We start from the raw sequence: 24,116 nt of genomic DNA, 5'->3' as shown, positions 1-24,116 counted from the left end.
AGTGACCTGAGTTCCGTTCGGAAGCTCTTGGGCCTCTTCATCTCGACGGGATGTGGGAGTAGGTTGCTCTCTTGGTCTTCGACCAGGGGCACCTCCCCTTACCCAGACCCCTCACTCTACTCGAGACTACATACTGCCTACAGACTTATCCTTCAAGGACTCCAACTCGTATCGTGATTAGAGGTATTTTCGATGTCATGGGTACCGTAGCTCTACCATCATATGCTTGCTGTCTGGATACCTACCATCTCTAAATAGTCTCTAGGCGTGGTACATATTGCCTCACCTCTGCCTCTACATTCTCATCGTGGTTCCTTGGCCTCGGCCAGGGGCAACCTAACCGCACTACGTACGGGCAACAAGGGTCAAGAGTCCAACTAGTGTAGGTAGAGGTAGGTAGGTTCCGTTGGCTCGTGCTCGTGCCCTGCTCGTCGCTCCAAGTACATTGGTACCTACCTAGGTACACTGCACTAGGCACCCCGACCCCGGTGCAGCCAAGTGGAAGCACCCCTGTGCCCACCTCGCCCCGCCCCAATGTACCGCAACCTGCCACGACCTGCCAGCCGTAACCTGGGCTGCCTGTGCCGCCAGGGCCTTGTGCAGCGCGTGTGGGTCACTTATCTTGGCGCGCCGTATGACATGCGGCACCAAGCGGAACCGGGAGCAAATTCCAAACTTACCTAGCCAAAAGTACGTACACGACGCCGTGGGTTAGGGGAGTTTGCAAAAGTGGTCAGAACTCCCCGTCCAGCGAATCGAGCTGCTTCCTGGCCGCCTTCCCCATTGCCTTTAGATCGCCTCTTCCCCAGCCAATTTTGCCCTTCCCCCTTCCCCTTCTTTTTCTCCCGTCTCCCGCCTTCGCTGCATCGCGCACGACTCTTTCTGCGCAAACCACCACCTTGGACCTGATTCCATCCCAACTCAGCCGGTGTGCCCCCTTCACACCAGTCAGCCATCGCCGCGAGCAATATTTCCGCATTGCTCGTCTCATCCAAATCTCCATCTGGGGAAAAAAAAAGAGAGCACGACGTCGCCATTCCGACCTCGGTAGCTTGGGCGGATCTTGTCCAACTATAAGAAGCTGCGACAGGCCGCCCTCTCGTCGTCCCCTTCGCAATCAATCCTTCTCGGTTTTTGACAATCGCGTCTGCCCACCAACACACAAGAAAGAACCGGGCACTTCATCGTCACGACCATTGCATTGCTGACGCCGTCGCCACGTATCGTTGTCGTCCAGCCGCCCAAAGAGCAGAAACCTAACACTTTGGTTGGTACAGTCATCGTGACTGACTGCGCATTTTGACGACGGCCCCTGACACCACCACCCTGCTACCTAGTACATACTATCCCCGCAGCGTCCCCGGGAACAGCTGCATGGGATCCCAAGGCCATATTGCTATCGCCTTGTAAAACTTTGAATTCTACCTCTACTGTCAAGTTGGGTCGGTAGCGCTCCATTGGCTTCCGCCCTAGCCTCTTCCAATTTCCTATAGTCCATCGAGGAGCAACACGCCATCCGCGCGCTACTCCTGCAACATCGCCCAAATGGCAAACCACCACCCTTCCCCTACGATGCAGTTGCAAATGCATCACGGCCCGCCAGGGCCCCCAGGTCCACCGCCGGCGTCGATGCCTTCATGGAATCAACAACGGCAGGCCTTCATGAGCTTGACTGAGAATGTGTGGATCGGAATCGGTATGTGCTTCCCACGCCGTTGTTGGCTGCCTCTGTTGGCTATTCTGTACGATGCTAATTTAGCAATCATGGTAGGTTCCGTGTCCGAGCTCATGGGGAACCACAACGAGGCACTAGAGGCTTATGAAAGGGCTCTTGCAGCCAACCCCAACTCTGTGACTGCTATGAATGCCGCCAGTCTCGTCCTCAGGACGCGCGAGGACTTCCCCAAGGCGTCGGAATATCTACAGAGGATCCTAAAGATCGAGCCTGCAAACGGTGAAGCTTGGGGCAGCCTCGGTAAGCAGCCCCCTATTCGCCACGTGTATTTAACTATACCCGGGTCCTAACTGTTGTTGTCTAGGTCATTGCTTTCTTATGATGGAGGACCTCCAGCAGGCATATGCTGCGTACCAAGCGGCCTTGGTTAACCTTCCCAACCCAAAGGTGCGTGCTTTTGTACCTCTTGGGGTGCTTCTTTTCAAAATTGACAACGCTTTGGCTAACTGTCTGTTGATTGCAGGAACCGAGGCTTTGGTATGGCATAGGTATTCTTTATGATCGCTATGGCTCTTTGGACCATGCAGAGGAAGCATTCTCGCAGGTCATGGCCATGGACCCCAACTTTGACAAGGCTCATGAGATATACTTTCGTCTCGGCATAATCTACAAGCAACAACACAAGTACCAGCAATCGCTTGATGTAAGTCGACACCATTGTCTTGATAAGATCGGCATGGGACAGTCAGCTTACTCGTCAACAGTGCTTTAGATACATTGTCAACTCTCCTCCTACTCCTTTGACCGAAGAGGATATCTGGTTCCAGATTGGTCACGTCCATGAACAGCAGAAAGACGTAAGTGTGCCATGCATTTTGAACTTCTTTGCTCGACTCTTAATACTGACGTTGTGACAGTATGATGGTGCCAAGCAAGCCTACGAGCGGGTGCTGCAACGTGATCCAAAGCATGCAAAGGTCCTACAGCAGTTGGGCTGGCTGCATCACCAGCAAAGCAATTCAGTTGCCAGCCAGGAAAAGGCAATCGAGTACCTGAATCAGTCCGTTTCAGCTGGTAAGTTTGGATACAGTTGGCTTCTTCATGCACCTATACTGACATATATCAGACCAAACCGATGCCCAAAGCTGGTACTTGCTCGGTCGTTGTTACATGCAACTCCAAAAGTACCCCAAGGCATACGAGGCTTATCAGCAAGCTGTCTACCGGGATGGCAGGAACCCCACGTTCTGGTGCTCGATTGGTGTGTTATACTACCAGATCAACCAGTATCGTGACGCCTTGGATGCCTATTCCAGGGCCATCAGGCTCAACCCCTTCATTTCTGAAGTTTGGTATGACCTTGGCACTTTGTATGAGTCTTGCAACAACCAGATCAGCGATGCTCTGGACGCTTATCAACGTGCCGCCGAACTGGATCCCAACAACCCGCACATCAAGACCAGACTGCAGCTTCTCCGAAGTGGGCAAGCTAACGGCGGCGCACCCCCGGGATCAGTCCCGATGCCCACTGATATCCACCCTCAGACGTATAATGCATCCGGTGCGGTTGGTCCTCCGGGCCCTCAGTGGGCGGGCTCAGGCTCAGGTCAGCCTCCTCATCAACCGCCTCAGCCGATGCACAACGGTGGCCCTGGCCCGGGCCAAGGGGCCAACTCGTGGAGTGGAAGAATTTCCGACATTAACCCTCCTCCCCAGCCGCCGAATCCATATGCCTCGGGTCAAGACCGGGAGCCCTTTCGTGGTCCCGCTCCGCCGCTTCCCAGACAGCCCAGCCCGCGACAGGAGCAGCAAATGAGGCCTTATCAGGAGGCCAGGGCGCCCGAGCCGCTCAGAAGAGGACCTACCCCTCCCCAGGCTCATTACGCCCCTCCACCCCCTCCTCCTCCGCAACAACCGCACCAGCCGCACCCGCAGCAACAGCTTCAGCAAGGACCACAACCTACTCGGGAAGGGGGTAGTGGAACTAGAGTGAGGAACCCGAACTACGCTAATCCCCAGAACGTGGTCCCTTCCAATTCTGGTCCTGGCCCAAACGGCCCTCCTCCTCCAAACGCAATGATGCATTTTAACAACAGTCCGAGGACTGATGGAAGACCACCTCACATGCACGAGAACCGCATGCCGTCTCCCAAGTCCGCCTATCCTCAGCATCAGCCGCCGTACCCTCCGCATGGTGAGCAGGGCGGTCCTGGTGGCCCTGAGCCAGGCCCTCCCCACCCCCCTCAGCCAGGTATGGCTGGTGAACCTCCTCATCAGAGGGAGCATGATACCCGCCCTCCTTCGGTCGGCCCCAAGAGAATGCGTGAGTGGGAAGATGACCGGGAGGTGAAGAAGCCTGCGACGGAGGAGACTCGCGTCCGTATGGATGACCATAGGCATCGCCGCCCCTCGATGACTCCGCCACGAATGGAGCCGCCCTATGCTCGTCGCAACTCGTCGGAGGCTCGTCGCTTCGACGAGCGTCGTATGGAAGATTCCCGTAGGGTTGAGGAGCAGCGCCGCGCTGAGGAACAGCGTCGCATGGAGGACATGCGCCGGGCCGAGGAGCAGCGGCACCAGAATGAGGGATACCACCCTTCGGAGGCCGCTCATCATCCCCAGTCTCATTCCGCCCCTGCCCATTTGCCGCCGATGCAGCAAGGTTCGGCTCCGATGCAGAACCTCATCCACGAGCAAGGCCACGGACCCCAGCAGCCAGTCCCCGGACCTCAGCAGCAAGGCCCAGGCCCAGCCCATCAGCCCGCCCCCGAAGACCGACGGATGGACCATCCTCCAGCCCAGCACCCCCCCATCGTCAATGAGCCTGAGCGTGCGGCCCGCAAAATGGACGTTGACGAGGACTATGACGATAGCGGAGAGGAGGACAAGAAGGGCGGAATCATTCCCGGTCCTTCCTCCGGATCCGGCCCTGCAGCAAACGAGCCCAAGAACGGAGCCTCAACGAGCGGTAGCTTCAACGGCATCATTGGACAAAAGTCAGAAAGCAACTGATCACGTCATCTGCTGTGTACCTCGAGCTTCTGCGCGAGAGACAAGACCTAGTGTATCTGCTTATGATACGACAGAGGCAGGAGAACCCAAGATCCTGTCGATGTCATAATGGTTTCGTTCATGGATGGGAATGTACGTCGACTTGTTCGCTTTATGTAGTTGAAGAGAGTGGTCATCTACTCACACATATGGATGATGAAGACAGAAGGACCTGTGAAGCTCAAGATCTCATGGGTGCGAATTGCCCCATTTTACCACGTTTTGACTGATCGTTAGGAGATGAGGAAGGAGAGGAAGGAGCGGGTTCCGATGTACATACATTGTTATGACTTGTGTTTGGAATAGAAGCGTGTGCATGTCATCTGTTGGAAAGTCGAAAGCGAGAAGGGAATGGGAATATCCTTAAGAGGCGGAAATGAACTCGCTGCTTTGCCATAGAGGCCAGTTAGAGAACATGATTACGATTGTCGTCACACTGTTGAGATCGTAATTGCAATGTCGTGATCATTGCCGCACGGAACATGGTGTTATTGAAATGCCTGAATGGAGCCTCAGCCTGGAAAGTCAAGCAGACGACAGCTAGTGCTTTCGTGGTTATCCCTTGTAACCAGCACGCCTTTGACCGTGCATGTCCGCCTCGTTATGTATTCATGTGAAGCCAACCCACCTGTTTTACATCTACGACTGTGATAATGATGCCCTTGTCCATAGGCTAGAGGTATAGAGTGAAGAAGCAGATGGGGCATTTTACAATGTCGTCATGCTTTTGACACGCAACTGGCAACCCCGATAGATGGAGATCTCGCTTTCATCCAAACAGCTCAACCTAGGCTATCAAAAGCTGCAACAGCTTGCTCTCCTTGACACCGTGGGCGCGGACACCGAACTCGGAGAATCAGCCATGTGATCAAGACGGAGTCAAGGGGAGGAACAACGAAGACTGGAGCTCAACATATCGTAACCGACTAGACCGAACAGAGCCGTTGCCACGAGCAGGTGCCGAAAGAATGTCATATCTCGTATTCCATCTGTGAACGTACCACGGCGGCGGCGGCGACGATGACGGACTTATACGCAGAGCAGTCAAAGTCACGTTTCTGCCACATCAACAGGACTTTACCTGTCATCAATGTGCCATTAGTGAATGGCCCGCCAAGCTGACTAAGTGTACGGGGTCGCTTTCGTGGGGTGGATTGCTCTGGGCTTGGCCGGTCATCGCTGGTTGGCTGGGCGGCCTCGAGGAACAGGAAGGCGGACATGCCCGCCGGAAAGGGCTCGCGCAAAAGTTAGGGCTCCGCTGCATGTCTGGCCCGTGCACGGTCCAATCCACACCACTCACACAAAAATTTGGCTGGTCCAATTTCTCTGGCGATACTTCTTGATTTTGTTTTCGCGGTAGTGAACTTTTTCCCACTCGACCATCAACAACCCGGGTACTTGGGATCATCAGCAGTCATGTCTCACCGTAGTAAGTAACGCCTTACCGTCGTCGCTGTCGCCGCCAGACATACGGTCTTTGTCGATTTCTACACGCAATCCCGACTTCGAGAGAATCGATGGAGCAGCTTTCCCGAGAGACGGTCGTCGCGATATCGACATTTTCGACTTTTTGGCGACTGGATTTTGGGGAGCATGCGTGATCACGACTTGGACCTCATGGCAACCTGAACGTCCTCCATGCTGACTCGATGCTTCAGAGTACGAGGCTCCCCGCCACGGTTCGCTGGCCTACCTTCCCCGCAAGCGCGCGGCCCGCCACAGGGGAAAGGTCAAGTCGTAAGTCAAACTCATCTTTTGGTACCATCAACAACACTATCGCTAGTAGTTTGGATCTTTCGCGATTGGAACTTGGGCAATAGGGCATGCGAACAGAGAGGCTGACCAGTTGCGCGTTCATGACAGGTTCCCTAAGGATGATGCCAAGAAGCCCGTCCACCTTACCGCCGCCATGGGCTACAAGGCCGGCATGACCACCATCGTCCGCGACCTCGACCGCCCCGGCGCCAAGGCTCACAAGAAGGAGGTCGTTGAGGCTGTGACCATCATTGATACCCCTCCTGTACGTACAACGCAGCCCGCTTGGCTCTTTTTGTGTCAATGGCTAACATCTCTCGCAGATGATCGTTGTGGGTCTGGTCGGCGTAAGTCTTTGATCCTGTCCAGCTGCCGTATATGGCCTACCGCGACCGTATGATCTAACCCCGATATTAGTACATCGAGACTCCCCGCGGTCTCCGCTCCCTCACCACCGTCTGGGCTGAGCACTTGTCCGACGAGGTCAAGCGCCGCTTCTACAAGAACTGGTACAAGTCCAAGAAGAAGGCCTTCACCAAGTACGTCAAGAAGCACTCCGACAACAACGGTGCCGCCATCACCCGCGAGCTCGAGCGCATCAAGAAGTACTGCACTGTCGTCCGTGTTCTTGCCCACACCCAGATTCGCAAGACTCCCCTCAAGCAGAAGAAGGCCCACCTTATGGAGATCCAGATCAACGGTGGCTCCGTCGCCGACAAGGTCGAGTTCGGCCACGGCCTCTTCGAGAAGCCCGTCTCCATCGACTCCATCTTCGAGAAGGACGAGGTTATCGATGTCATTGCCGTTACCAAGGGTCACGGTTTCACCGGTGTCACCGCTCGTTGGGGCACCAAGAAGCTTCCTCGCAAGACCCACAAGGGTCTCCGCAAGGTCGCCTGTATCGGTGCCTGGCATCCTTCCCACGTCCAGTGGACTGTTGCTCGCGCTGGTCAGGCCGGTTACCACCACCGTACCTCGGTCAACCACAAGATCTACCGCATTGGCAAGGGCGATGCTGAGGACTCTGCTGCCACCGAGGTCGATGTCACCAAGAAGAAGATCACCCCGTATGTATCCCCGTCTGTCTTGAAGCTCAAGAGCGCAAAACTAACTTTGTTTCAGCATGGGTGGCTTCGTCCGCTATGGCGAGATCAACAACGACTTCGTCATGGTCAAGGGCTCCGTTCCCGGTGTCAAGAAGAGAGTCATGACTCTCCGCAAGTCCATGTTCGTCCACACCTCCCGCAAGGCCCTCGAGAAGGTCGAGCTCAAGTGGATCGACACCTCCTCGGAGTTCGGTCATGGTGCTTTCCAGACCCCTGCCGAGAAGAAGCAGTTCCAGGGTACCCTCAAGAAGGACCTCGCTGCCAGCTCGTAAATTGGCTGCTGCAGTCGATCTCCTTGTTAGTCGGGTTGCATTGGTGTCACGGTTTTTTCGTTGCTCTTTCGGGTCGGTCGGGAAATGGGACTATACCTAGCATTTACGGCTTAATAAAAAGCTGTTGAAGAACAATGAAACGTTGATCCAGTGTACTGCCAGAAAGAGTGTCCTTCAGCAAAATGTGTTTTATGTGACGTGAACATGTGAAGCTTCTGGTGGTTGGCACAGCTTCGATGGACACTGCTGTCTATAACCTCTACGTGTCATTTTGGCACTTTTGTCTTGGGCTGCTATGCCCCCATTAGTGTAGGTAATGACACGACCAGTCGCATATAGATATGCCTAATTTGATACTCTTGAATGAAGCATGTTGTGTGATTCTCGTTGCCTGTTATGCTGCGCTGGACGTGTTCGATTTATCAACTGTTCGTGAGCTTCCCACCTGTGATCCTCTACCCGTCCTTATGCTTTCTCTTCCTGATATTGTTCATCTGCGATACCATGACTGATGATGATATCAATTTTAGACCACCTTCTCATATTCCTAGTCGTGCTTTTGGAGTCCTCACAGCGTACATGGCTGTTGTTGAGGGCATATCAAACCCCGATCGACCTTGCAACGAGCCCATCCCCTGATTGGTTGACGCTTCCACTCTTAGGCCAACGTGAGATCCGCCATTCCTAATTGGTTTCAGCTACTGCAGGTTACATCATCGGACGTTCGTTCGCATCCCACCACGCAGCCCACCCACCTGACTAGGTGATCATTGTCATCGTCGTCCCGCCCAACGAAACACGTTCTCAACCTAAACACAACAACATAATGGTTTGAACTTTCCTAACCCTGACCCAGATCTGTTCTAGTCGCTTCTTCCAACCTCAACACAAACTCTTTCGACAAACCGCAAAGCTAATTACCCGGCTCTTTCTCGAACACCAGACACCCGCTGGATTGCTTCTCTCCCGATCAACTTCTACGCTTCTCCGTTTGCAACGACCAGCAGCTCAACGATTTCTCACTATCCCGCTCTTGCGCATCACTACGTCCGGTTTAACAAGTACTGCACGTACGCCGCACGTCATTTCAACCGTGAAGCTGTCTACCACCACATCGAAAATGGCCTCAGACGATTCCTACATGGCCTTCCTCAACAAAGCCAACGAGGATCCCTCGCTCGGCTACCCGCGCGACCGCCCCGACCCGGCAACGCAAAAAGTCGGCAGCAATACATTCAAGACGCGCGACGAGGGGGTTCCCCTCCCGTCTCCGATTGCCAAGTTGTTGGAAAAGGGGGATAAGTTCTATGTCAGCGATGCGGATGAGCCGTTTGAGGGGGTCGCGTTGAAGTTTGGGGAGGAGGTGCTTCCGGATGAGGGTAAGTTTCTTTCTCTCTCTCTCTCTCTCTCTCTCTCTCGTGTTTGATGGTGGGAGGGAGGGGGAAGGATTTCGTTTCTTTTCTTTTGGGGCGGCGGGGGAAGAGGGGAGGGAAGGTAGCAACAGGAACAGGAGCGGAAAGGATGAGTCGAAGGACAAGACAGGTGCTGACAGTTATTGAAATCAGAAACATTCGCCTCCCTAATCAACCATCCCAGCCCCGCCGAGGCCGAAATCGAGATCTTCGACCCTGTTGACTGGGATCGTAACGGGCAGTACACTGATTTGATTGATGCGGTGACGGAGGCGAGCGAGGGGCGGGATGTGAGGGTGTACAGGGTTGTGAAGGACAGCGTGCGGGTGGAGTATTGGGTTGTGAGTGTGAGTGTTGATGGGAAGTTGTTGGTTGGTGTTAGGGCTTTGGCTGTTGAGAGTTAGACGGATTCTAGAGAAAGGGAATGAGAGAATAACAGACGAAGGGGGCCCAGTACAAGGATATGGATGGGATGGCAAAGGGGGTGTGGGATGTTATGATCACGATACCACGGCTGAATAAACCAGTTTTCCTTTTTTTTTTCTAATTTCCCTCTCGTCTATGTCGTCCGCTCTGGATGTTATTTCAAGGACCGAAGCTGCCTGTTATTGAGCTTCAAACCGTGCCTCACCCTCAGCCACATAACACCTTTAGACAAGTTCTCAAGGATGCATATTATCTCTGTTTCCATGTCTCCCACTCGTTGCAGTAAACTTTTGTTCTGTCACTCGATCATAAGCGTGCGGTGCTTACATCACCGCGCTGCCTACGCCAGTCTTTGTGCCCCATTGATCCTCTTCTCTTTATATTTTCCTATCCAAGATTTCATGGTAAAAGAATGGCAGTATGTAATGAAAGCTTCAGTGTCCTGTTACGTTCTTGTCGACGAGTGATGGTTCATGTTTCCAAGATCCGCGAATTTTCAAGGCTATGCTCATCTTGGGAAGCTAACAATTACAGTCTGCTTTCGCCTAATCGACTCTCCAGCTTCATGTTACTTCAGTTACGTGACATTCCATACATGACCACGATGGGTTCATCTCAGAATTGGGTCTTGTTTCTGTTCCAAATCCTCAACAACCAACACATACTCGACTGTAGCTTATCATACGCATCGATGTGTCTGTCACCAATGTAAAGGGAAAGAAATATAGAAATATCCAACAGTAGGTTATCAAAAAGATAAAAAGAGAGAAAACAAAGTGCGCAGTCCGGGGTTCGAACCCGGGTCGCTCGTTACTTATCTTCCAGATATGTCGGACTGGATATTGGGAAACGAGAGTGCTAAACCACTACACTAACTGCGCTTGTCCTGTGAAGTTGCTTGTTGAATATGTGGCTAGGGAAATTGGAGTATAAGGGGCAAGTGACGGCAGTGAGAGAGTCAGTTATAAGGGGAAGGTGCGGCGAGGGAAAGTGGAAGTGTTGTTTGCTGTCCGGTGTCGGATGTGGGTTGCCGGTGAAGAAGATTGGAAGGAAGGAGGGCACTAGTGGGAAGGAAGAAAGGAACTCACGACAAAGAGGGAGAGTGGCCAAGCAATCTTCTGTAACTTTAAAGGTACCTTAGTCCTTCACATGGCCAAGAAAAAAGGGAGTTGGCAAACAAGTTGTGCTCAGGAGTAAAAGTAACCACATGTACCTAGGTATCACGCTTTGAAAGCATTGTTTCCCTGGGTGGTTGATGCCCGTCGTTCCTGTTTGAGACGAGGCTAAAGGTAATGACTCTTATTTCATTAAGAGACTACCAAAAGAATCCAGAGCCCAAGATCTATATGGAAGCAAAATCGACATGCTAGTTAGTGAAGTACGCATTGTTGAGTGTCAAGAAAACCTATGAACTCGTTAGAATTGCAGCAGACATGAGGTTGATATGAGGTCCTGTGTTGACAAATTCCACTGATTCCTTCTGTATCAACCCAAAGAAGGCCACTTGCGTAGGGCTCTATAAACAAAAGTGACCCGAAATGGAGCAAATTCGCGAGGGTTATAGAGCTCGTCAGTGAATTTGCACAATAACGTAACAATTTCCATATGTCAAGTATGCCATCTATATGCGCCTTGAAACTTGCCACCTTTTTGTGAACCTCTCCGTCTTATCATACAAGCGACCAGCGCGATTACACATGCGTTTACCACTCATGCTATTCATACATTCTCTCCTGGCATGTTCACTGTCCCTTCTTATCATCAACACCCGTCGCGCCCATATTCCTCCCCACAAACGTCTTCATAGACGTATCAACTTGCGCCAGCCTCCTCGCAATCTTCTGCAGTCCAACGGGCAAGACATTATACCAGTCGATCCACCTCGCATACAGCGGCATGCCGATGTGGGTGCTCAGCCCGCCGTCAATGGCCGCAATCACCTCCTTGGCCACGTCCACCGGCTCCACCACGGGTGCAAAGAAGCTGTTGGGAGTCTGCACCCCGTAGAACAGCGGCGTGCTCAGCTGACCGGGCGTGACTAGGACGGTGCGCATGTTGGGGTGGGTCTGGGCCAGCTCGGCTGTCAGAGAGCGGTGCAGAGCCGAGACGCCAGCCTTGGCGGCCGCGTAGTCGGACAGCTGGGCGGCGGCGACGGTGCCGATGACGGAGGAGATGGTGACGATGGTGCCACCCGTTTCAGAAGAGGCCATGAGCGGCAGGAATGTCTTAATGGTGTAGAAATGGGAGAGCAGGTTGGTGGTTAGGGAGCGGTCGATTTCGTCGAGGCTGAGGTCGAGGAAGCGCTTGCCAAGGACGATGGCGGCGTTGTTGATGAGGATTGTGGGGGTTCCGAGCTGTTGGGACTAGATGTTAGTACTAAATCATGGGATAAGACAAGGGGTGCACTGGAATCAAAAAGACGTACATCTCTCTCGATATCCTTTGCGACCTTTGCGACCTGCGCCTTGTCCGACACATCGCACTTATAGTACGTCACGCCCCTCGCCTCCCCATTTTCCATCTCCTTGACATCGAGCACGGCCACAGTAGCACCACGCATACCATAGACCTCAGCAATAAGCAGACCCAGCCCGCTGGAACCGCCCGTAATGACAATAACCTCATCGCTGAGGTCTACTTCACGTGGCAAACCGTAGGCGATCCGGTTATTGATGGTTATGAAGATCCAGCTGAGCGTGATCATGGAAGCCCATGCGATGGAGACCAGCATTGGTGGCGCATCCCAGAACATATTCTGAGCCCGAAAGCAGAGCGGGATAATCCAGGCTACGAAGGGGTGGAAGAAGCTCGTCTTCAGGACCTTGACGAGGAGGTCGATGGAAAGGGGCGCGAACCAGGAGTCGCGCTGGGGCGGCATCTCGTAGGTTGACGACATGTCGTCTGGCTGTATTTCGGCGAATCGCTGGGAGTCTGCTTGGGGTGTTGGTGTTGGTTCGTATGCGTCAGGGCCGGAAGAAATTGGATGTGTTGGTCTGTGAAAACTTGTTGGTTGTCAGTCAAGGAGCGAGGATAGGTAGCTTTGTGCCGAGGTACCTCGCTACAGGTGACGTACGTGGTGATATGTAGTCGCCGTCGTTGTCGTCTTGGTCGCGACAGCAATTGAGGTCCGATCAAACTCGAGCTATGTAAGAAGTTGACACGAAATCAAAGACCAGTATGCGAGAGTCTGAGCAACAGCATGCGGATAGCTTTCTTTTGAAAATAAAAAGTGGAAGACGGGTAGGATGTCATCACCGAGGGGCCAGCAAGGTGTTCCAATTTCTTACATATGTCACGCCAATGCCCTGAGCTTTGAAACGTTAGAACCTAGGTACATAATACACGGGCCCAAGCGCTGGACCCCTGGCACGTTTCAATTGAGCCGCTATGAGATCCCTGCAGATCGTTCCTGCTGCGACGAATCAGTGGCCCGAGACAGCGACTCCCCCTCTGCGTCCGCAGTGCTGAACCAAGACATCGATGACATGTGGATGAACTCCCATCTGGGGCCAGCGCCCGTCGGTAGTGCAAGGTACTGGAACCTCCGACCACTGTACATCACATCATTAATATCGCTTGCCAACGATCATCCTTCAGCCTTACCGCACCCCATACTAAACGTCCCTTATTGTTTGCGACCGAGAAAGTTCCACTTGACAACGTCCAGTCCCATGACATGAACAGCAGCAACGACACGGCATCATGACAGACAACCCAGAAGAGCCCTTGATTGCCAACATCCAATCGACGGAGGGGGACCAACATGATGGCAGCCATGATGTCGAACATGCGCATGAATCCCGGGGAGGGACACAGCACATATCACCGCCAGGCCTGTTTATCTGGCTACTCACCTTTTCCGCCGGAATAAGCGGTCTACTATTTGGCTGTACGTTACCCTACAACAACAGCAACCTACACCTCCCCTACGTTGTACCTTTCCCATTCTAGTGCTACCAACTTGTACCCTCTCTGTCAACGGAACATGACACATGAGTACCAGAGACTAACACACTTTCCCCTTACCCAGACGACACAGGCGTAATAAGCGCCACCCTTGTCTCTATCGGTACCTCCCTCTCGCACCGGCCCCTGACCTCGCTCGACAAATCCGTCATCACCTCATGCACCTCCCTCTTCGCCCTGCTCGCGCTACCCTTCGCCTCCGCGCTGGCCGACGACCGGGGCCGCAAGCGCGTCGTCCTCTTCGCCGACACCCTCTTCATCATCGGCGCCCTCTGCCAGGCCGCCAGCCGGACCGTCGAAGTCATGGTAATTGGGCGGTCGGTTGTCGGCATAGCCATCGGCGCCGCCAGCTTTGTGACGCCGTTGTACATTGCCGAGCTGGCGCCTGCGACGCACCGCGGCCGGTTGGTGACGATGAACATCGTGTTTATCACGCTTGGGCAGGTGGTTGCGTACGTGGTAGGCTGGATCTTTGGGACGTACGGTAGCCCGGAGACGACGGGGTGGAGATGGATGGTCGGATTGGGCGCGGTGCCGGCGGTTTGTCAGGTGGTCATCTTGTTGTGGATGCCGGAGAGCCCGAGGTGGCTGGTGAAGGATGGAAGGTCGCAAGAGGCAAGGGAGGTGATTGCTAAGATTGCCGCGGGGGATGATGCGCAGGATCCGTCGGCGAGGAGGGAAGTGGATGCTGTGTTGAAGAGCATCGAGATTGAGGTGAGAGAGGAGGCTACGGCTATGAGACTTGGTGGCGCCGGGGCCGGGTATGCGAATGGGAATGCGGTGAATGCGTGGATGGAGGCTATGCGGGAACTGATTAGGGTGAGGAGGAACAGACGGGCATTGGCAATTGCTTGTCTCCTCCAGGGACTTCAGCAGCTGTGCGGATTTGTGAGTAACCCGGGCTGCGACCGTGACACTGTACCGCCTTATTGATGGGCCACTTGTGCTAACATTTTTTTTTCTTTAGAACTCGCTCATGTACTTCTCGGCCACGATATTCACGATGGTGGGGTTTTCAGAGCCGACGCTGACCTCGCTAGTCGTTGCAGTCACCAACTTTGCCTTCACCTTAGTTGCCCTGGTGTTGATCGACCGGGTGGGAAGGAGACGCATTCTACTCTGGTCTCTTCCCTTTATGATTGCAGGTCTGGTGCTTGCCGGCTATGGCTTTTCGTTCATCGAGCTCCCGGATTCAGAGATCAGCTCGCCCTCGACAACGGGAGGGCAGGGCGGGGCCGTCATTATTTTGGCGAGCATCATGATCTATGTGGCTGGCTATGCCATCGGACTGGGCAATGTGCCGTGGATGCAGAGCGAGCTCTTCTCACTGAATGTTCGGTCAGTGGGCAGTGGTGTTGCAACAGCGACTAACTGGAGCGCCAACTTTGTGATTGGACTGACGTTCCTTCCGCTGATGGAGGCCTTGTCGCCGTCTTGGACGTTTGTCCTGTACGCAGTGATCTGCGCGGTTGGGTATGGCCTGATTTGGACGGTATACCCTGAAACCGCAGGGCTGAGCTTGGAAGATGCGGCGACCCTTCTAGAAGCGGATGACTGGGGGGTGCGGTAAGGGTTGCATTTAGTGTGTGTGACATGGTGCTTGGAGCTTGGCTAAAGTTTCTCCCCCCTACTGGTATTTGTTTGTTTACTTTGCGGCGATCTCAGCAAGGCGTGCGGTGCAATATCTCCATAGACGTTGTCGTGTCCTCAATTACATACACATCAAAGCTCTGGGTTGGATACGGCGGCTAGTTTTGGATGGCAATACAGTAGCCGCTTGGACGGTGAGAAATCGTACCTAGATCCCAGTCGTGCCTTTGCTAGTCTGATCAAAACTTTTCTTCTAATTTCCCAACCGGTGGGACGGGATACAGGAACACAGGGGAACGACTCGGACAATGGTGCCAGCGATGAAAGTTCTTTTGTTGTTGTTGTTGTTGTGTGCCTCGGTTATTCTCGGAAATTGGCGGATCGCTGGCCGACGTTCAGAATCCTTGCCGAGAACCAAGTGGAAATGCGCCCACGCACAACGCACATGGCAGTGGAATATATTTTTTAAAGCCTTTTTTTTGTTCGGGAATGGCATCACGCACTGTCTGAATCAGGGTGCGAACTGCAAGAGAGAAAATAACTTTTCCAACAAGCAATTGGAGATTCCCATCACTCCGTCGTCTTCAATGGCTGAAGCCCAAACAGAGACGGAGCCACTCGACGTTGGGCTGCATCATGTTCCACTTGGCACTTGGCACTTGGCACCCACCGTTGCCGTGGTGGTGGCACCTTCTGCATCTTCTCGTCGCATCTCGTTGCATCTCCCGCCCTTCTCCTGCATTTCTCAAGAACGGCAAAAGTGGACAAGGAGTGGCCCGAGTGGGTTCCGGCGGCCAACCAAGCCTCGGTCTATTCCCGCTCCGCTCCTGCTTCAAAAGATTCACGGCTGAGCGGCAGAGCCACAGAGTTGAGTTCGGCTTATTGCTCACCGATAGATGCTCCATGCAACATGCAACCATTACCGGCTTCCATCCCAGCGTCTTGCAATGGATTTTAACTTAGCAATGGAAGGTATGCAGCGGTGGGCTGGATTTCGGGCGGATTTGCGGCAAAGACGGAATTTTATGCACAGGGAAGACCCCCGGGTAGCTATCCTCGCACAGTACAGGGGGTGTGATGTGAAGAGGATGAGCACAAGTTCAACGCCAACACATTGACTATCAATCTGTGATCACCATTGAGCAAATTCATGATAAAGAGGCCATGATACCAGACAGCGATCGAGACAAGACACGGGGCACACGGCACTAGATAGACCTGCCCGTCCATCGCGATAACCCGACAGAAGCCACATCCGCACTCTTGGCTGCCACTACTCACTTCAGCAGCCGTTGGTTACGTCTCAGCCCTTTGACGTAATTCCGCAGCCTCGGCAGCACAAAAAGCACAAAAAGCCAAGACGTGACAGCACTCAGTTTTTGTGTCAAGCTGAGACCATCGGCTCCCGGATATAAGCTATCTCCCATCGCCAAAACCCCAAACGGGGAAACCTTGCTGGCCAGATTGGCGGTTGTCTCAACAGACTACACTAGTGTACAGCATAAAAACTGACAAATCCGAAAGCGGGCCACAGCACTCAGCACAAGCACGCGCACAACACATCCGGACGGAATGTCTTCTTTTGTTCATTGATCGCTGGAGCTGGAACCAACCGCCGGCACTCTGCGGCGGGCTCGATTTGCGACTTTGCGCCACGGGAACGACTGGGAATTTCGGTCGTGCATTCGCTCGTTACAAGGGAAGGGAAGCCCACAAATACGAGCTTACAGTATCACCGCCGACTGAACAACACAACCAACACACCACCACTCTTGCAACCGGACTTCTCTCACCAAGCACGACCTCGACATTCGGCAAACGGTTGGTCGTCTTTTCTTCTTCTTAATTTTATTCTTTACATTAAATACAAGTACATACGATGCCGAGCTGTCACAACACGCACAACCCCTGGACGGGCAATGTCTCATTCCGCCATTCCACGCTTGCGGTCTGGCTTCCCAAAGTGGTCCCCAACCTGAAGTGGTCCCGGTGGGTGCCGGTGGGTGCCGGTGGGTTTATCTTCTGTCTGGAGCCGCTTACTACGCAGAGGTTACCGTTCCGAGGCCTGGACTCCCTCGTCCTGCTCGGACTGGACTGAAGAGTTAGGCCTGACACCGCCATTCGAGGGGTTACCAGAACCCATGTCCCGGCCTCCCATCAGCGCATCGCGGAGATGAAAGGTTTACACTACTCCAGTCGACGATCGCAGAAGACTAGGCGATTTATAATGGATGCAGGCCACGGCACGCGGATTGATGGAGGCCCGCCTTCCCGCCTTTCAGTTGCCTTTCCACTTTGCCAACGATTGCCCCGCCACTGCCACATATTTTTTTTTAAAATTATTTTTTTTTCTCGCCTTCGATCCACGCAGCACAGGACAACGTGAACGATATCAGTCAGTACACCACATAGCTGCTTTTAAACATATTGACCCCGATCTTGCCGGCGCCCATTTTCTGCAGCAAATCTTATTTCGTTCAACTAGGCAGGGTCGGGGATGCCGCCCAACCGCGGCTTCTTTCTGGCAGCTAGGATATCTATTGTATCATCTCCTGCTTGTAATGGTTCCCTGTACTGTAGCACTGCAGCACCAACCCAACCGAACAACCGCCTGCACACAGAAACCGGCGATAGGGGCAGAAGCGAGTGCCGAGTCCCGGGCCCCTTTCATAAAAAAACACGGAGAACATGCCCGCCATCAGCCCACCACACACACAACCCGTCACGAATGGCTCTGCGAAAATCTCTGAAGGCCAGGCTCCAGTTTGTGGAATTGTGGGTACGGTGGGCTGGCAGTGGATCTTGCCCAAGAGAACCCATGAGATCCATACATAAGTAGCGCAGTCGATACGGTATACACACCCCTGTTCCTTCGTTGGTGTCCTTGGCCTGGAGGCCCAAGAACCGAAAAAAGGTACCGATACGGCCCTGAGAAAGTCCCCTTCCGAATTGTGCACGTCATTCATTATTTATACGGCAAGGGATTCCCCCTCACTACCTACCTATGTATACCTTCCTCTCCTTCCCCGGATGAACGATCTCGTCTGTAGTTGAAACCTGACCTTTTTCTTCACTTCATCTACCCCTACCCCTCTTCAACCAAAAGTGAGCACAAGGTTCCAGTTTAGGAATAAAAAGTTACTTTCCGTCTGTTGGCTTGTTGATCGACTCGACCCGAGCCGAGGTTCATCATCAAGTCCCCAGTCCTTCCGTTCTCACTTGCCGTGTGTCTCGTGTACAAAGAACAAAAAGTACATTAGTCAACTTATACCATTTGCCACCTGCCTATAATAATATATAGGTTAGGTTCTGGCATCTATCCGGTCTTCAGCAACCGACCAACAATCACTCACGGCGTACATTCAGCAACCCATACACAAAAGTTGCCATGCCCCTCACCGAAGCCGACCGCGAGATTGCGGCCGCCGAGATCGACGCCTCGCCCATGGAGTTTGCCGGCCAGGAGTCTCTCGCTCGCCGTAGCGATGAGGTTGAGAGAGTGATGTCGACGTCGTCGGTTTCGACTTCATCTTCCGAGGAAAGGCAAAGGAGAGCGAGACGCATGAGCGGTGTTTCGACGCAGCACGATCTTGAGAGGCACCCTACCGAGCTTAGTCGCATCCAGACGCAGAGGAGTCAGCACAGCGGCACTGTGGGAAGGTCAGGAACCAGGAATACTAGGACGAGCAGGAGGTCCGAAAAGCCTCTCCCGCCTTTCGGCGCCGGAAAGCCCTACCCACCCCAGCTGCCCGACCCGGATGAGTATGTGGTTGAGTTTGACGGTCCCGACGATCCCCTGCACGCCATGAACTGGCCTTTCAAGAAGAAGTAAGTTGAAATAGCTCCGGCTAGTTATCAGGATTCAAAAGATTAACATGACGCGCTCAGGTTTTGGAGTGCCGCTATGCTCGGATATACTTCACTTGTTGCTGCGTTCGGTTCATCTATCTTCTCTTCGGCAACCACCTCTATCGCCAAGATCTACCACGTCAACCAGACGGTTGGTATTCTCGGTGTCTCTTTCTACGTTCTTGGTTTCGCGTTTGGTCCGACACTATGGGCGCCTCTGTCCGAATTGAAGGGCCGTAAGCTTCCTATTGTTATCGGCATGTTCGGTATGGCCATCTTCAGTATCGCCACGGCTACCGCCAAGGATCTCCAAACCATCCTCATCACTCGCTTCTTCGGTGGCTTCTTTGGCGCCTGCCCGCTGGCTGTCGTCGCTGCTGTTTTCTCGGACATGTTCGACAACAGGACGAGAGGTATCGCCATTACCCTGTTCTCCATGACTGTCTTCACCGGTCCTATGATGGCCCCCTTCATCGGTGGCTTCATTTCGACCTCTTACCTTGGCTGGCGCTGGACCGAGTACATTGTCTCCTTCATGGCCTTCCTCGCCTTCGGCCTGGACCTGCTCTTCATGCACGAGACCTACCCTCCCCAGATCCTGGTCAAGAAGGCCTCGGAGCTCCGCCGCCGCACTCTCAACTGGGGCATCCACGCCAAGCAAGAGGAAATCGAGATTGACTTTAAGGAGCTTGTATCGAAGAACTTTTCGCGTCCCATGCGTCTCCTTTTCGGAGAGCCCATCGTCGCCCTCCTCTCCATCTACATGGCCTTCATCTACGGCATCCTGTATCTCTTCCTGACGGCCTACCCTATTGTCTTCCAGGGTGTCTACCACATGACTCCTGGTGTTTCTGGCCTCACTTTCTTCGGCATGATCACGGGTCAGATCCTCGCCGGTGTCACCATCCTTCTGCAGCAGCCGTGGTACATGCGCAAGCTCAACGCCAACAACGGTATCCCCATTCCCGAATGGCGTCTCCCCAGCGTCATTGCTGGCGGTGTAGCCTTTTCCGCTGGTCTGTTCTGGTTCGGCTGGTCTGGCTACAGCGGCAAGGTTCACTGGATCGTCCCCACCCTCTCCGGTATTCTCTCGGGTTTTGGTCTGGCCTCCATCTTCCTCCAGTCCCTTAACTACCTGGTCGACTCCTACCTCATGTTCGCCGCCTCCGCCATCGCTGGCAACACCTTCCTTCGCTCGCTCGCCGGTGCCGGTTTCCCGCTCTTCTCCACCTACATGTTCAAGGGCATGGGTATTCAGTGGGCTTCCACTCTCCTTGGTTGTGTTGCCGCCGCGCTCGTGCCCATCCCCATTATCTTTACCTACTATGGCCACCGCATCCGCGCCAAGTCTGCCTACGCTCCCACGTTCGCGCCTAGAGCCCCCACCGCCGAGGACGAGAGCGGTGATGAGACTAACTCTGAGCACGCGGTTGGTGAGAAGGATCACCAGCCTTCGAGTGTGCCCAGGAAGGATGGTGATGCCGCTACTAATTCAGTTTAGGCGGTTGCTGCATGGTCAACACTTTTTTTAAAAACAAAAAAAAAACAACAAAAAAAACAGAAAAAAACACAAGAATACCCGTCTTATGAGGACGGCACATCACATAACGACTGCCTTCACAAGACAGTCTACAACACAAACACATTCATGAACACAACGGTCTTATGAAGACGAGATCATAACGAAGATTCTGGAAGGAGCGAACTATAAAAAGAGAGGTTCTTCTGGTTTGGGGTGTGCGTATACAAAAAGCATCATTTGCATTGTGCGCTTTTGATTTTACGAGCAACGGCGTATTGTGATTTTTTCTTCTCTTTCTCTCTTCTTTTCTCTCTTTGCCATTTACTTTTTTTTGGGCTGGCTTGGTTTGGAAACAAAACGAGACATGATACCTATACCCATACCCATACACAGCATGAGCAGTATTAGTTGGCCATCATCTAGAGGAGGAAGAGGACAGATTGAAGATGGAAGATGGGGGGATGCAAAGAGAGCGGATGATAGGGGTTGGATAGATGGATTAAGTAATGTAGTAATTGGATGGACAGTACTAGCGAAGAGGTCTATGGTTAGCTGCCTGCCTCTGGCGAGCGATGAAATGAAAAGAAGCAATTGATCAAGCTTGTGCTGATCTGGGACACATGTGATAAGTACGTCGATGTGGTTCCACATCCATTCACACCTCTACAGGTGAAATAGGTTTGCGTGAGACGTCAATAGTTGTATGACGGCCTTTAATTACACTACAGATATGGTCTCCCAGAAACAACCTTCTATATCGACTTGTTGTTCCCCAAGTCTAAAGGACCACGACTACAGCGTTCTTGGATCACTGCATACGTACTAGGTAGACTTTGCACAACAGTTCATATAAACTACGCGCCCCGTGATTCGCATGTCATTACCTAAGGTAGTTTCTCTTGGACTATTTAATAGTTTTCCTTATTAATATCAGTTTGATATGCTCCATCACGAGATTGCGCGTGACACATGATGCCCGGCCAGGTACTTTCACACTGATCGCTCTTGCCCTCCGTTCATTACATCCTTCCTTCTATAGAGGTACTGCTCTCTCATCGGCAGCCCGCATATTCGGCATCGGGCAAAAAATGATTTGACACCTTTAAGACCGCACCTTCCCTGAATATTCCTTTTACTAGTACATGATATCACTTACCCATTCTTCCATATTTATCTCTCTCTTTCTCTCTTTCTCTCTTTCTCTCTTTCTCTCTTTCTCTACCTCTGCCTCTGCCTCTACCTCTACCTTGGCAGTAATGTTGATTTCGAGCTCATGTGTTTTCTTTCTATTCCGCTATCACTTGCGAGCCCGAGAGTGCGATGAGGCGGTTGTGTTGAAGAAGTGGAGGTTATAGTAGGATTCTAGTAGCTTGGGGTAGTAGCGACAGAATCTTGTTAAAGTGAGATCAACGGGAGTTTCCGTGCTGAAGGGAACGGGGGACTGGTGCCGGCCGCTGTTGCTACTGTCACGCTGTTGTCAGGTTTTTCTGCGTTCCCACTGCAAAACGACTGAAACTGCGTCCCGCTTGGAAGTGAGTAATACTATACGACCTCCAGGTACACTTTAATCGGGGACGATTCCGACATGGTGGTTGGTCGGACACTCTTGATACACCTGCGAATCGCCAAAGTACAAGACCCTAGACGAGAGTTACGCGCTCCCAAAAGAGCCAGCCTCGCGAGAGGAGGGAATTGAATACCGGTAAAACGTCTAATCGAGACGCGCATAGTGTACATGTTGTGTGTAACATCAGGCTTGGGGCCGGTCTGGTAGGAGATGATCTCCAGCGGGTCCTATTTCGCGAAGCACCGATCTGCATGCTCCCCGGTTCCCAGTTCAAGGTGGCGATGTCGACTACGTAGGTCAGGTAGTTACTGTAGACTTTGGCTATGGTGACGCCATCACGTTCCCAGACTTCGCGCGAGTCTTTCATAATGCAGAGAGAGCCGATCTACTGCATAGTAGATGTCTTGGATTATTCACATGCAGTGGCGTCAAGAAAGGTGGAAGTGTCCATGATCCGTGAGCAACAGGGGCATAAGGCATGAGGCTTTTGGGACATCGTCAGGAAAGTCACAGCTGGGCACGTCTGCAGCCGACATGGTCGCAGTTTCTGACGCTTTCTCTGAGGTCAGCTTTTCGGAAAACTTCTCTTTCGAGGTGCCTTGGGAGGCAATGAAGGCCTTGTATGTGTAGAGTTTATCAGAGGTACTAGTTAGAACTGCAGTGGCTCAGCCTTTCCAACAGTTGTTATCCGTCTTTATCAGTTGGTCTGTCTCAGAGAATCAATTCTCAACAGAAGACAACGAACTTCAAGCTAGCGTGTACTATGTAGAGGTAAACTCGGAATATCGAATGTCTTTTTAGAGATCGATACGTCAACAGTCGCAATCATATTAGTTGCCTCGATGAGACGGAACACTGAAGGACCTAGCGTTATAGAATTGTGTGAATAGTTTCCCACTTCAAAGGTCGGTGGCAACAGAATGGTGTAGCTCGGGCAACGAATCTTCACTGGGCGGGAGGGAAGAAGACCGCGATTGCCGAGTAGTGTATGTAAAGAGAAGGAAGTGACGTTGAAGATGATGAAGCCGCGTGCATCAATAGGGTAGGTGGGGCCTGCGGGTCTCACATCCCCCACGTTTTAGCGGCAAGAGCGGTTCGGGTGCTGTCTTGGCATGACAACCAACCTCAAGAGATGCCAAGCCTGTCAGTCTCCCTCTGTGGATAATTCGGCGTTTTCTGGTGTTTCTGAGGAATGTTTCCATCTTCAGTTCCTCCTTTCATACCCCCTCCCTCCGCCACGACAATCACTTTCGACTATGAGTTTCAATTATAGTGTCGCATCGCATCGGATCGTTCCCACCAACGTTCTGGAAACATCATATGCTTCTTATAAGTCCGTCATCGAACCGACTTGACCGCTGCACCGGGAATGCTCGTGCATGCCTGATGTTTAAACCTCACCGTTGAAGCTGAAAATAATAGTGGTGGTCGGGATTTGTCCAAGAAGCACCTGTTTTCAGGTCAAAGCCTATGGATACATGTCAAGGGATGAAGGGTTGCATGGTGTGATGCACGTCTTCCACTCTAAAAGATCAAAGGCACACAAATGTGCGCCTATGTCCTCCATTCCAACTCCTGATCAACAATGCAAAATCTACCACATACTGGATTCAGCTGGTGGACCCTTCGGCATTGTCTGAACGACATCCTTCAACACCAAACATCCCCGACTCTCTCATCTCCCATCTCGCTCCGCAACTACCATTCCCGCGCCAACGACTACTGGAAAAGCATTGAGCTCCGAGCCCGGCGCATCTTCCTCATTTTGCTTAACCTCGGTGTCCCATCACAAATATTCAAGCTGTCTTGATGAGGGCTGGGATGATTTCAACTGCCATTGTCGGGAAAACGACTGGCCGAGGTGGTTTCAGGATCCGGAAGCAAAGAGGGTCAGGAAATTGGGATTGGAAGGGGCAGCCTTCAAC

The 24,116-nt window shown here is 52.7% G+C and overlaps 6 protein-coding genes and 1 non-coding gene across 7 annotated transcripts; 5 read left to right on the top strand and 2 right to left on the bottom strand.

Moving 5' to 3' along the window:
• The first annotated feature begins 1,377 nt into the window (after window positions 1–1,377).
• B0T23DRAFT_164166 (uncharacterized protein) lies at window positions 1,378–4,963 on the top strand. The gene is made up of 7 exons (XM_062832779.1): window positions 1,378–1,696; window positions 1,772–1,975; window positions 2,040–2,122; window positions 2,199–2,378; window positions 2,440–2,532; window positions 2,593–2,749; window positions 2,802–4,963. The coding sequence occupies exons 1-7, from the start codon at window positions 1,546–1,548 to the stop codon at window positions 4,685–4,687; spliced, it is 2,754 nt and encodes a 917-aa protein (XP_062691737.1). The 5' UTR covers window positions 1,378–1,545; the 3' UTR covers window positions 4,688–4,963.
• A 1,012-nt stretch (window positions 4,964–5,975) lies between these two features.
• On the top strand, window positions 5,976–8,246 carry B0T23DRAFT_381996 (putative 60s ribosomal protein l3). The gene is made up of 6 exons (XM_062837301.1): window positions 5,976–6,155; window positions 6,385–6,463; window positions 6,590–6,746; window positions 6,805–6,828; window positions 6,899–7,548; window positions 7,604–8,246. The coding sequence occupies exons 1-6, from the start codon at window positions 6,143–6,145 to the stop codon at window positions 7,857–7,859; spliced, it is 1,179 nt and encodes a 392-aa protein (XP_062691736.1). The 5' UTR covers window positions 5,976–6,142; the 3' UTR covers window positions 7,860–8,246.
• Window positions 8,247–8,763: 517 nt separating this feature from the next.
• B0T23DRAFT_164097 (uncharacterized protein) lies at window positions 8,764–9,807 on the top strand. The gene is made up of 2 exons (XM_062832778.1): window positions 8,764–9,238; window positions 9,425–9,807. Exons 1-2 carry the CDS (start codon window positions 8,980–8,982, stop codon window positions 9,673–9,675), a joined length of 510 nt encoding a protein of 169 aa, XP_062691735.1. The 5' UTR covers window positions 8,764–8,979; the 3' UTR covers window positions 9,676–9,807.
• Window positions 9,808–10,474: 667 nt separating this feature from the next.
• On the bottom strand, window positions 10,475–10,578 carry B0T23DRAFT_t235. The gene has a single exon. It is a non-coding gene; the product is annotated as a tRNA-Gly (tRNA).
• A 691-nt stretch (window positions 10,579–11,269) lies between these two features.
• On the bottom strand, window positions 11,270–13,012 carry B0T23DRAFT_381991 (uncharacterized protein). The gene is made up of 3 exons (XM_062837300.1): window positions 12,771–13,012; window positions 12,123–12,699; window positions 11,270–12,051 (listed from the first exon to the last, which is right to left on the bottom strand). The coding sequence occupies exons 2-3, from the start codon at window positions 12,591–12,593 to the stop codon at window positions 11,440–11,442; spliced, it is 1,083 nt and encodes a 360-aa protein (XP_062691734.1). The 5' UTR covers window positions 12,594–12,699; window positions 12,771–13,012; the 3' UTR covers window positions 11,270–11,439.
• Window positions 13,013–13,183: 171 nt separating this feature from the next.
• On the top strand, window positions 13,184–15,632 carry B0T23DRAFT_413274 (general substrate transporter). Its single transcript, XM_062839513.1, has 3 exons — window positions 13,184–13,586; window positions 13,728–14,551; window positions 14,631–15,632. The coding sequence occupies exons 1-3, from the start codon at window positions 13,400–13,402 to the stop codon at window positions 15,231–15,233; spliced, it is 1,614 nt and encodes a 537-aa protein (XP_062691733.1). The 5' UTR covers window positions 13,184–13,399; the 3' UTR covers window positions 15,234–15,632.
• A 2,690-nt stretch (window positions 15,633–18,322) lies between these two features.
• On the top strand, window positions 18,323–20,774 carry B0T23DRAFT_164061 (putative fluconazole resistance protein). Its single transcript, XM_062832777.1, has 2 exons — window positions 18,323–19,081; window positions 19,142–20,774. The coding sequence occupies exons 1-2, from the start codon at window positions 18,642–18,644 to the stop codon at window positions 20,601–20,603; spliced, it is 1,902 nt and encodes a 633-aa protein (XP_062691732.1). The 5' UTR covers window positions 18,323–18,641; the 3' UTR covers window positions 20,604–20,774.
• The last annotated feature ends 3,342 nt before the right edge of the window (window positions 20,775–24,116 follow it).

The sequence above is a fragment of the Neurospora hispaniola genome (assembly GCF_033458365.1).
Source record: "Neurospora hispaniola strain FGSC 10403 chromosome Unknown B0T23scaffold_5, whole genome shotgun sequence".
Lineage (NCBI taxonomy): Eukaryota > Fungi > Ascomycota > Sordariomycetes > Sordariales > Sordariaceae > Neurospora > Neurospora hispaniola.
The sequence above is the reverse complement of the archived record's forward strand: the minus strand, read 5'-3'. Positions and strand labels throughout refer to the sequence as shown.